General features: G+C 51.5%; 2 protein-coding genes across 2 annotated transcripts; both read left to right on the top strand.

Moving 5' to 3' along the window:
• Position 1: 1 nt before the first annotated feature.
• Positions 2-3,631, top strand: T310_4828 (RING finger membrane protein; the record flags this gene model as incomplete). The annotated part of the gene is made up of 2 exons (XM_013472333.1): positions 2-2,003; positions 2,061-3,631. The coding sequence occupies 2 exons, from the start codon at positions 2-4 to the stop codon at positions 3,629-3,631; spliced, it is 3,573 nt and encodes a 1,190-aa protein (XP_013327787.1).
• A 4,140-nt stretch (positions 3,632-7,771) lies between these two features.
• Positions 7,772-12,822, top strand: T310_4827 (HET-s/LopB domain protein; the record flags this gene model as incomplete). The annotated part of the gene is made up of 4 exons (XM_013472332.1): positions 7,772-11,609; positions 11,755-11,810; positions 12,009-12,200; positions 12,235-12,822. 4 exons carry the CDS (start codon positions 7,772-7,774, stop codon positions 12,820-12,822), a joined length of 4,674 nt encoding a protein of 1,557 aa, XP_013327786.1.
• Positions 12,823-13,053: the final 231 nt, after the last annotated feature.

The raw sequence follows: 13,053 nt of genomic DNA, 5'->3' as shown, positions 1-13,053 counted from the left end.
TCTGTGGATCCGAGGTGAAGGGAATCCGGAACAGGTCTTGAGGATCATTCAGGAAGAAGGTCGTCAAGAAGAGCTCGGTTGGGTTGTGTCTGCGATGACGAGGCTCCAGAGAGCGAATTCAGCTCGAAATGTCCTTCGCAATGATCGCAGAGAAGACCTGTTCGACGTTCCCGATATTGTTTCGGAAGAATCCAACGGGCGCCCTCTCTCATTTAATGATCCTGGTTGGACAGGAAATAGACACGGATATGGCGAGTCATCAGCCATGTCGGGCGCGCTCACCACAGATGACGATTTCATGGCAGCCAGCGCCGGGCCCTCCTTCCAGCCTTCTTCACCACTCGAGCGTTCTAATGATGACTTTGGCTTCCAAGCCCCCAGCATTTCCTCCGAATCTTCAGAGCACACCGAAGAGCGAACTGATGCATTGCGGCCAGGCTCGGCTGACGAGGGTCATCCACCGGAACCCCGCAACTCGGGCCCGGAGGTCATTGCGGGCCAAGCTCAGGCCGGTAGTGGGGAATCTTCGACAACTGGTATTCGGGGGGTCGATGGACCTTCTGATGATACTCATGTCAATTCAGCAGAATCGGCTGCTCCGGTTCCACAAAATTTAGTCGACCGCGTTCTTGACTGGCTCTGGGGAGACATCGTGCCTCGCCAAGGAGCGGAAGAACCAGGTCATGACGATGAACACATCATCGAAGACCCAGCCTTGGAAGCACCTTTCGTGCCAGTACAAAATAGGCAAAACGCAGCTGGTGGAGGACGGGCCGGCAACCAATTCGCTGCACCAGGACCGGATGGTGAAGTAAATGACGTCGATGCTGTGGAGGAAGCTGATGACTTTGAGGGGATCTTGGAGCTCATCGGCATGCAGGGGCCAATCTTTGGCCTATTGCAGAACGGAGTATTCAGTGCTCTTCTCATCTCTTTTACCGTGGCTGTCGGCATCTGGCTTCCTTACCTCTGGGGAAAGATCGCCTTGGTCTTCTTGACTAACCCGATCCAACTCTTTGTGGGCGTTCCTCTGGCTCTTCTCTCGATCACTGCTGATGTTGCAGTCGACACTCTAATTGGCAGTGTAGGCTATATCCTATACTGGGTCAGCATCGTTCTGAGGTTCCTTCTACGACCTGTCGATGGTTTCGTGCCTGTCTTTAATTGGATTCCCAAGAACGCCTCGGTTACCAATACATCACTATCTCTTATTGATGGCAGCAGCCAAAGGCTGAGAAGGGTTATAGACAGCTTTTTCAATTTCCATGAATCAGACCTTCCCATGTTTTCCGTCCTTTCTCACCAAGCGTTGCGCATTCACGAGGCGCGGGTTATGGGTCTCTTCCGCTTGCTGTTTGGCATTGGGAAATTCATCTTGCATGATCTTCCTCTGAGACTTCTCTCACAAGGATTTCGACAAACCCTCTTACTGGGTATTTCCCGCATTGACCCCGTCGCCGTTCTTGCAAAACTCCGGCATTCATTGCAGATGCTGGATCGGTCGATGTTTTTCTCATTTGGCAGCCTCGACTGGCTCAACAGCAAGGTCGTTGTCAGTGTTCCCGCTGACCAGATTCCTTCCGACTACGATCTGGCACAGTGGGACACCAAAGATCGCATCATTGCAATCATAATTGGATACATTTTCGCCTCCCTACTTGGTCTTCTCTACCTTAAAATTACTGGTCTGATTTCGGGAGTAAACCGCGGCCAGAGAATTGAAGGCGTTGTTGCCGACGTGCTTCATCAAGCTGGGGGTGTCATGAAAGTAATTCTGATCATTGGCATCGAAATGATCGTATTCCCCCTGTACTGCGGTCTTCTCCTCGATCTTGCGTTGATGCCGCTGTTTGAGAATGCGACACTGGCCTCCAGGATCGAGTTCACCAAGTCGTCGCCTCTCACGTCCCTTTTCGTCCATTGGTTTGTTGGGACCTGTTACATGTTCCACTTCGCGCTGTTCGTTTCCATGTGTCGGAAGATAATGAGAAGCGGCGTTCTCTGTAAGTAGCCCCCTTTTTAAGATATGTGGACCCTCTAACTGATGATTCTCCTGGTAGATTTTATCAGAGATCCTGATGATCCAACCTTCCATCCTGTGCGTGATGTCCTTGAGCGCAATATCATGACGCAGCTGCGGAAGATTGCGTTCAGCGCTCTGGTCTATGGTGCCTTGGTCATCGTATGCCTCGGTGGTGTTGTATGGGGTCTGTCGTTTGCATTCGAAGGTGTCCTCCCTATCCACTGGTCGTCCAACATCCCTGTCCTTGAATTCCCTGTGGACCTGCTCTTCTACAATTTCGTCATGCCGTTCCTGATCCGTTCACTAAAACCGTCGGATGGTCTGCACGCCATGTACGACTGGTGGTTCCACAAGTGCGCACGTCTACTACGCTTAACAGAGTTCCTCTTTGGTGAGAGACGCCGCGATGAGGAGGGTCGCCATGTCAGGCGCACGTGGCGGGATGTCTTCGCGGGAAAGAAAGGAGATCCGGAACATCCCGTCGTGGGTGAAGAGCAAAGAAGGATTGCGGAGAAGGAGGGAAGAGATGTGTACTTCCTCCGTGATGGACGCTATGTCCGCGCTCCCGCCTCCGACCAAGTGCGCATACCCAAGGGGGGCCAAGTGTTTTTGGAAGTCACCGAAGACAACAAACGTGTCGATGGCGCTCCGGATCGGGATGATGGTCTGCATGGCAGGAAGAGTGACATGTTCACGAAAGTCTATATCCCTCCGTTTTTCCGGCTGAGGATTGCCGCCTTTATTTTCCTGATCTGGGTGTTCGCTGCCATTACTGGAGTTGGCGTCACGGTGGTGCCCTTGGTTCTTGGTCGGAGAATGATCTCGTCTCTTTTCCCGAGCGCCATCCGCGTGAATGATATCTATGCCTTCTCGGCTGGGATCTATGTCCTGGGTGGTGCTGCCTATGCTCTATGCTACTGCCGAACGGGGTATTCCATCCTCAAGGAACGCTTGCGACCTGTCTTCGCTTCTCCGCGCCAGGCCATTGCAGGGGCAAGGGAAGTGGCTCTGCAGACACTTCGCTTGATCTATGTTTCCGCCGCGTTCGTCCTATTTATCCCGTCTCTTTTCGCCTTGCTCACCGAGCTCTACGTGCTCGTGCCTCTGCACACGTACCTGGAGGACCACCAGACCCATGTCATCCACTTCATTCAGGACTGGACTCTCGGAGTGCTCTATGTCCAGATGGCGCTCAAGTTTATCCAGTGGCGATCCACCTCTCGTCCGGCGCTGGCCCTCAATGCCATCGTTCGTGACGGTTGGCTGCGACCGAATGCCAGCATCGCCACCCGGGCCTTTATCCTTCCTGTCTCTGTCCTGGCGCTCTGTGCGGTGGTCCTGCCCCTCTTCCTTGGCTTCATTGTCAACACCGTCCTTTTCCACAATTCTGCTGCCGCGATTCATGCGAAGGTTTACCGCTACTCCTATCCAGCGTCCTTTATGGCGGGGTTGATGGTCTGGTTTGCGTACCTGCTTCGCAGACAAGTCGAAGTGTGGAGGGCGCACATCCGGGATGATGTCTATCTCATTGGGGAGCGGCTACATAACTTTGGCGAGAAAAGAGCAAGGGATGTTACCAGCGTGCCCCCGAGGATGAGGACGTCATAGGCATGGAAGGTTTTTTTTTCCCCTTGTTTGTTTCTTCATTTGTAAATCGATACGATTTATGTAATATGTAAATATTTAGATTCTGAATGCAGGCTTTCGACTCCTTATCTGTTATCTACCTACTTAGGATAGACTGTACTCCATGTCAATATCACGATTTCCCGTCTGCTCTATAAAACCGTACCCTCTGTAGTTTTCCAGCAATGCCATCATACTGATTTATTATACAATTTCTGTAATTATATTCGATTCCATGTCATCCTTGCCGTGGTCCCACACCAACGCCTCCCTTTTCGCGCCGTGTTTTCGCGTCTTTCGAGCGTTCCCTCTGCTTCATTCGCTGAGATTTTTGCTGCATTTCTGCAGCATGGTGAGTCTTTCGTTCCATCCCCACAATTTCGTATGAATTGTTTGGTGCGATTGCGGCTATTCTACGACCCCTAAGTCTTGCTTGGTGAGATTGTCCTGACCTGATCGTTGCACTAAATGTCATTGTGAGTGCCTGGCTTCTCAATTCCTATTCACAACATCCTCGAATCTGTTCTCTGCATGAGCAGTCGTCACATTCTCCTTTTTTTTTGGCCTTGTTTCTTATCCTCTTAACCATGACAGAGTCCAGGACAGTGAGACCCTGCAGAGGGACCTTGAATGCCTGAAGCCACTTGCTGCCGGCCTATACATGTGATAATGACCATGAAATTGCGACTTGGCCATGAACTGCAAGCCAATGGCAAAAAATCCTGCACTCTCGAGGCTGACTTCGTGAGTCAGAGTGTACCGCGAATTCGGGACAAGGCTCCTCTTGAACCGAGAAAGCCTCAACTCTATCCTGGTCAATTAGGGATAGTGTGATGATGCGTCTGCGTGTCGATAAGCTTATTGCACCATCCATCTCTGCAAGGCTGGACTAGGCTATATAACCTCACATTTGTTGCAGGACTGGCTACTAGCTTCACAGTTATGGAAACCTGACCGGGATGATGATCATAGAGCGACTGGACAATCTTCAAAAGGACCAATCAACTACGTCAGCACAGTACTCAGCAAGGTTTATCTGGATTAAGTTAAGGGAAAGTTGCCGTGCCCCTTCCTGTCTGTGGATGCAGTGAGTGTTTTACTGCCGGAGCCCTTCTTCTTGAGCTATGTGTGGTCAATGTAGAGCAATGTACGCTGTTTGGGCACTGTGACCCTCCAGATAGGAGCATTGCAGCCATTTCAGTACATGCGCCTCCAGATTTCATCGAAGAAGACGAGATCTTGGGTAGCTTCGATCTATTTATTCCTACAAACATGCCCAGATCTCCCTGATAGCCGTTCTACATGGCAACTGCGTGTGACTGCCTGCCACCAGTCCAGTCACCCAACAAGGCAGGTGCTGTCAAGATGCGGCCTATAGCGGAACACGGCACCATAGGGCGCGCGACTTCCTTCATATGATTAGGATATGCTCCTTCCGTAGGTAAACGTAGGACGGGACTTATATGCCCGCTCAATCCCGTCTGGCCATTCTGATTCTCTTTCTTTGCTAGTCTCCGGCCTTTTCAAATTCTTTCGTTCATCACCATTGACTCGCGGAGATTGTTCATCACCCTTCCCAGCCAACGTAAGTTGTCTGCCTAGCCAGGCTATGACCCATGCTGAATATACAGGTACACATGGGAAGGATTAGTCAAACATACTGTCATGAGCGCGCCATTCCCTTCACTCTCACAAGCTGTCATGTCGTCTCAATTGCTATCACCATCTCATAATATCAAATTCGATACTGCAGTCAAACGGTTCGGGAACGCAGCTGGCATGGAGCACTTCTCGCGCATTAAAGAGCGGCTGGCGTCGCTCGAAGAAGACATCAATCACCTTCATCCATATTGAAAGCTTGGCCATACAGCAAATAATCCTCAATTCACAATCCAAGCTGCCCACAAGCGACCCTGTTCGGCACATCAGAAATGTTCATGCACATGGCAGTAACGTACAGGCAGACATATATGCTATCTCTATCACCTGGACTGCAATGCTCGAAAGACACAAATTGTCACTGCACCTCCTGAGCTCATCTGCATCTGTGATATTATGGCCACCATGCAACTGGTGTCACTGTGGCAAAATCGGCCCATTACTTAAGCTGAATTTCTATGGCGGCTTATGCCAGTCCCTTGTGAGCAGATGGGAGGAGGCCTTAGACAATAAGACTGCAACAGGATTCTGGTCTGCCGCTGTTAACAAGTCAACCTATGAGAACATCATCAACTGGTATGACTAGTTGAGGTATTTGTAATCTACGATGCATAAAGGGTGTTAAGATACACCAGTTGAGCAGTATTATTAGTGACCTCCGATTGGGACGCGGTTCTGTTTTTGGCAATCACTGGTTTGAGTAAACTAAAGTCTGCTAGCTAGTAAGAACAGTGGACGCGAAGAAAGCATCTAACGCGGATCGAGCAAGTAACGCTTCTGCGTAAACAGCAAGCTCAGGGCGGTGTAAACAAGGCATAGCCATAATTGACAACTCACGTTCTGTAAGTTTTCTTTCAACACCCTGAGATCCTTTTTGCTCCATCTAAAAGAGCAAGTTAGTTAGAATCAATCTGAGTTAGCGGAGCCCTTTTCTTATCCGACTTGACGGACCAACGCGGGGTTGGAGATTCTGGAAACTTTGAGCGGATTGGGAGCAACTAAGTAGCCAGGAATCAGTTAAGGAAAAGACCAAGTAAAGTCATGGTCCTTCACCTTCGGGACGGAGGATCTCAAATTCCTCAACTTCATGCTGGTCCTCCTCATCGCTGATTCCCTCAGCAAATAAGTCTCTTACTGGTGTCTGCAATAACTCATCCAGTATTCGATGTGGTTTCCCAAAGATGGCTGACTCTATATTCCGCTGCCATCGCGCCTGTGTAGCTGGGAAACGGCCCTCAGGGGTGAGATGTGGCAAAGATGCAATTGCAGCTCAGATTATTGCATCAACAAACCAATAAATGGAATGTCGATTGCTGGCCTTGATACTGGAAATCATTTGCAAGATATGGAGCTCCTTGCCATCTAGGCGTAGAAACTGCCAGTTAATTCCGTCAGATACCATCCCATATATAGTATCCACAATCCTTTTGGCATCATCAGACATCCGCTGTTGCTGAATCCCGACCATATATGTAGTTGCCTGAGCAAGGCCTGCCACAAAGGTTGCTTGTCTCTTGGCTTCCACAATGATTGAATAGCTTTCTGATCATAGCAGGATCATAGCCAAGTACATAATCTGCTGAACCTGAAATGGCTGTCTGAGCCCTCGAGCAAACTGCATTGATATGGTATTCCCCTCGCATCACTAGATTTCGGGCAGCAAACTCCTCCTGGTGTGCCTCCAGTCGGTCAAACAGAACAATATCAATCAATGTCCGGGATACATCCTATCACCGCCTTTTAAGCATTCGATTCCCCACTGTCGTCAAATGATATTCGACCATTCAAAATACAAAATGCGTTAATTGAATCAGCACGCCTTAATAGTTCTGCTTGCTAATGTAATTTCCTATATTTTGGAAAAAAATCTTCACAAGCCTGTTTGCTTTTCACTCCAATAATGCATTAAAGCTTCTTGACCTGATTATATTACTTACTGTCTTTTCTCTTATCTAGTTTGTAATATTTTACGATTAAATCATCTTATACTTGCATTTTAACCTTATAACCGTAAATTCCTCTTGATTTCTTTCTTTTAATGAATAGTTAGATGTTATACGATACTCTGTAGAGCAGTGCTTTTATCACGTGTAATAGATTCCGGAGTAAAGTTTCTCCGTACGGATCGCAGCTGCCTGGAGGCGCCGCGTGATCGGCGGGGCGCCCCACCTGCCAGCCCCATCCAATCGGGGCTAATCGATCGCCAGGCATGGCGCCGCGCGCTCCCATTGGTTAGGCAACAGAATTATCGATCGCCCACGCCGTGTCGCTGCTCTGCTGCAGCCTGCTGCATCTTTTATGTCCTACAGTCCTGCAGCAGACCGCTCCTGTCATCTATATCTTTCTTTGACAGACCGCGCTGGAATCGCTTTCTTTTCTTCTGCGATGTTTTGAGCGTCGCTGGTTTAGTGGAATTGAGTCTATTGCTCTGCGTCATAGTCGTCGGATCGGACGTCGGCCAACATGTCCGTCCTCCGCCATGGAGGTTCTTACCTCCAAAGACGCCTCACTAAGATGTATACCGACACAAAGACTTCCTGTGAGAGCGTCACTACTGCCTCCAAGGCGAATGACGATCCCGAACTGGTGGCGCTGCATCGCAATTACCGGACCCAAAAAGATAGGCTCCTCGCCTGGGGTCTAGATTGGAGCGATTCCAATGCCGCGCAGCCGAACGATATCGATGAATCGCTTACGGAAGCGGGCTTCAGTGATGTAGTTGCCAGCGTCATGTCCTCCATCCAGAAAATTCTGAACGAAGCAGAGCGTCTGCAGCGCGTCGACCCGCCCAACCTCCCTCCAAAGGGTGGCTCCGGAGACCTTCCCTCCGAAGATGATCTCAGCAATCTGCCGTTAAAGACGCACTGGACGGAAGAGGATATCAAGCGCTCATACAGCCTGTTGGAGGATCTGACCGCGTGCATTGATACCTTGTACGATCTGTCGCGTTCCCGCCGTAACATGAGCATGAGCATGTCTTCAAGTGAGCAGACAGCCGCCAAGGTCAAGTCACGTTCGCAGGCCAGTTCAAAGCCCTCGAAACCGACGGGTGACTCGTTCCGTTCGCTCTCTGTCGACTCCAAGTCTCCGTCAGCAGCTCGAGAGCTTTACGAGAGTCCGGTGGAGTGGAAGGGGAAGGATCATTCCGAATTCACGACATTCAAAGAATCCGCTCAGGTTGAACGTTCTCAACAAGAAGCACCTTCCGCCGTGAAGCGTCTCTTTATCGACCGATCGGCTTTGCAACTCTCGGGGGATTCTCACGAGAAAAGTCCCCCTCCCTATGAGCAGGTGGTCCCGTCTGCGAATTCGCGGATCATTGGTCGAATTCAAACCTCGGCGACCCCATTTCTGACGGGACTGACCAAGGAGTCGACGATTCCAATCTTGGTCGAATTTACTCCGATGATTCTCGAAAGTCAGAATTCCATCACAGTCCCGGCCGCAGAGCGGCTAGAGAAACTGCATCGATCTCTCGACCAGTTGGTCGAGAACTCGAGAGTTTCGCATCTTGGACTGTTACGGTTCCTGGGCTATTACATCGACATGCCCAATGCTCGCTATGCCTTTGTCTACCAGATGCCGATTGATTATTTCCCTTTCTTGAGCAACCCGAGCAATCTTCTGCAGGAGCTGAGGCCGAAAACCTTGGTTTCTCTCTTTCACTCAGGTGACGAGCACCAGGACATCCCGGTGCCCAGTTTGGAAAGTCGATTCCGCTTGGCCTACAATCTGCTTCTGGCGGTGCTGCACTTGCGGAGCCAGAATATCGTTCACGGAAACATCAATAGTAGCAATATCCTCATCTTTCCAGGGTTGAAAAATTCTAGCCAAGACGAGATCGGTAGCCTGACCGAGGATCTCCGCCATCCGTACCTTACTTCGCTTGCTCAATTTTCTGGCAATGAACCGTCACCGGAGCCGCTGTCGGCGAGCATGTACCGTCATCCGGACGATAAGAGGCAGCTCGATGATGAAGCCGCGTGGGCCTATGATCTCTATTCCCTTGGCTTAGTCCTGCTGGAGATTGGCCTGTGGACCCCAATCAGCCGATTGTGGAAAATGAAATACAACAACGCCATGTTCAAGCAGAGGATTGAAAACGTCTACATCAAGAAGCTGGCGTCCAAGTGCGGGAATGCCTATCTTCACGTCGTGCAGCTGTGCCTCGACGCTCCGAATTTCTTCCTTTCGACGGAACCGATGGCGGACCTGAGCCTGAGGGTACCCCAGGTTTACACTTATCCAGCCCTGGAATTGGCCGAACCGGACAGCACCTTTGCATTCTCGACCAACTTCCTCTTCACTCTGTCCAAAATCATTTGGCGCTGCTGTGCGATCGATATATTTTCCCCGCCCCCGGCCGAAGATCTAGATGACTGCCTCCCTCTAGCTCTCGGACAAGACCTGGAGACGGCAGTTCCATCTTCTTCTGACTTCCGTCAAGTTGAAACCCCCGAAATGTCCGTTGGGCCAAATGCGGAGACACTTGGTGGCGTGAGATTGTTGAGTGAGAGAACCGCTGCGGGCGAGAAGAAAGTGAAGAAACGGACATTGAAAAAGCTGACAAACGTTGAGATACCGCAAGAACATCTCAACCAGTGGAACTTCTACATGTTGCCCAAGTTGAGCAAACTTTTACAGAAGGTCCTGCGAGATTCGTCAGAGTCATGCAGCGCCACTTTGATGATGACAGGCGAGACGGCCGACACCGCTAAGACGACGATCTGTGTGACTTGTTCCAGTGTCAAGAAGGTTCGGGCGGCCCTCAAGAAGTATTTCGAAATCGATCCAGACTGGGATTTGATTGTCCTTCGGGGTGATGTCACCCGATCCAAGGTACCCAAAAAGAGGCGACGGAAGCCACAGACGACGGGACCTGTCAACTCAAATGAGCCTGCTTTTTCGCAGCAGCCTAATTTAAATCCATATTACCAGCAGAAACCCCTCTGTGGAGCATCTATTGGCGCCTTTCGGAACGAGGAACATCTCCCTCCGGTTTCTTATGGCGGAGCCATCTTGGTTGATGGCATGCCATTCGGCATGACTGTGCACCATATGCTCGAAGCCCCGAGCGACGACGAGGGCGAGGTGGAGGACGAAGATGGTGATGGTGGGGATTATCCACCGCGCTCATCTGCGAACTGGGCCGGAGACATGGGAATGTCATCAGCAGATTTTTCGTACACCTGGTGCGGCGATGACATTCCGGAAACGCACTATGAGTTTGAGATCACCGATGATGAGGATGCCCAGTCGGTCTCGCAGGACTTGGGGGATTATTGGCTCTCCGACGACGAGTCCTCGGATGATGAGGGGTTCGATCCGAACGACCCTTATGACGAGGATGCCGCTTCAATCGGGGACACAGCGGGAATCAGCCCGGACGAAGAACCACGATTGATCGTCACGCAGCCGGCGATCGATGACGTGCATGAAGACTTCTTCCCTATCCTCGAAGATCGAGATGACGAGCATCTGGCTTCCCACAGGCTTGGATACGTCCACGCGTCGTCAGGTCTCCGGCGCTGGATGCGGAAAGGGATGAAGCATGAAATCGATTGGGCTCTCATCCAGTTGGATGAGGATCGGATGGATCCTCGCAACGTCATTCTCAGTGGTGCTTCTTCTTCTCGAAACGGCTCCAGACAGCGACGGGGAGAGCGCGGCACCAACGACGCACCGATTCAACTCAATAAAGTCGCCAGACTGGAGGAATTAGGGGGCTTGAAAGTCCATTGCTGTGGGCGGACCAGTGGCCTGCAGAGTGGGCAGATTTCGAAAGCGATGACCCTGGTGAAACTGCGTGGACGACAGACCTTCTCGACCAGTTTCTGTGTTGACGGCAACTTCGGAGGTAAGCCACCAAAGTCTTGGATTATTCATTATTTTGTTACTGATCGGGGTCGAATTGCAGTTCCTGGTGATTCTGGGGCATGGGTGTTCGACAAATCAACTGGACGAGTGTGTGGGCATGTCCTGGCGTGGTCTGAGAAAAGCCGGACGGCGTACATTGCTCCGATGCAGGTGCTTCTCGAAGACATCGCGCGCACCTTGGGTGCGTCGAAAGTGACACTACCGGGATGCCAGGACGACAGTGTCACGGCGGCCGCGGCACCCCCGACGTCAGTCGAAGCTTATGATGCAAGAAGACAGCGTCACGAGCTGCCGATCATGACGGAGCAGTTTCCCGTCGACATTGGCAGGCTGAATCTGGGGGGTCTGGATGAACGGCCGGGACTGAGCAGAATGGTAGGGAGTGGACGGGGGATTCGAGACGTGTCTGCGCCTTACCGGCCAGGTCTGTCGCTGATGACTCGAGCGGGCGGTCCAGAACGACAGCTTGCATAGTATGAGATGAGCATGAGCGTGAGCATGAACATGATGGATGATGGCAATTGGTTATGTTAGAGTTCTTGATGTTTATGATACCAGTGTATATATAGAGTTGTTGTCGTCTTTCAACGAGGTTCTATCCAGTACCTTTCTTCTTATGAAATACGTAAGGCAATGAACTAAAACTGAACTAATAAAATAAATGTTGACTTATTCATCAGCCAGCCTGTCGAATCGCTGCCAGCCAACAACCCCCTCGCGGAGGTGGCATACCACAACGCGATCCAGCAATCCAGGCGGATAGATCTGCCTCGATCTCTCGTGGAAACTCGACCGCGACGAGGGCAACGATTGGGAGATCTAGCGCGCCAACGCAGACGCCCTGCGCCTAGACCAGGACATTAACAACTCGGGGCAAACGACGCTGGTGTTGTTCGCGACAGTCCAGCGCGCCATCGAGCAGTATCGCATCTTCATCGACCAGCAGGAGGAGGACCCGACCCGACCCGGCAGGGTAGGGCATCCCCATCATGATCCGGCCGGACATGGACAACATGTACATACATGTACTGTACGTCGGCAACGCGCAGGCCCTGACCGGTCTGTCGGACGTCGAGCGCTACGCCGTGGCGATCCACTGGGTCGGCGCAGGCGCCAATCTCCTCACGGGCTCGGACCTGACGCAGCTCGACACGCTGGGCCAGGAGCTCCTCTACGACCCGGAGGAGGTGCTCGCCATCGCCGACTTCACGGCAACTTACCCCATGCAGCCCAAGAATCCGTTCAACGCCGCCAACCCGGGCGCGCAGGCCTCGTCGAAGCTGCAGGCGTGGATCGCAGGACCAGACACGACCAACAACCAGAAGAACGCCGTCGTCGTGCTGGCCAACTACGGGCCCGACCAGGGCCTTTGCAAAGGCGGGTTTGGCACCAGCCTGGAGGGCGTGCAGCTGGTCAACATCTCCCTGGCAGATCTGGGCATCGCGGAGGGCCAGCCCAATGGCGCTCCTGGATGGAATGTGCGCCGAGTCTTGGGAGGAGGCGCTCGGGGGGGATCAGACCATGCGGATCTGGGAGTCACCAGCACATTTATGGAGTGCAATCTAGGGCTGGGGGAGAGTGCGCTGTACAAGCTGACAGCCAGCGGCGGCGGCAGTAGCAGCAGCAGAAGCAGTTAATTTCTTTGAAATAGCATCTGAATTGAGTACAGTTGTGATGGAATTTTGCCTTTGACTGCTAGATAGAGAGGAAAGAATAAAAGAACATGCTGTAACAAAAACAAATATACAAGAAAAGGACTAATTGTCCTTTGTCAGTACTATGTACCTACCTGTTAGTAACCTACAGGGTGCACTGAGGGTCACTGAGGAAGGAGAGCCAAACCCTCACTTTACCCGACTCTTGAGCAT

Source organism: Rasamsonia emersonii (assembly GCF_000968595.1).
Source record: "Rasamsonia emersonii CBS 393.64 chromosome Unknown ctg1118621760168, whole genome shotgun sequence".
Lineage (NCBI taxonomy): Eukaryota > Fungi > Ascomycota > Eurotiomycetes > Eurotiales > Trichocomaceae > Rasamsonia > Rasamsonia emersonii.
Note: the sequence above shows the minus strand (reverse complement) of the source record. Positions and strands in the feature narration are given on the sequence as shown.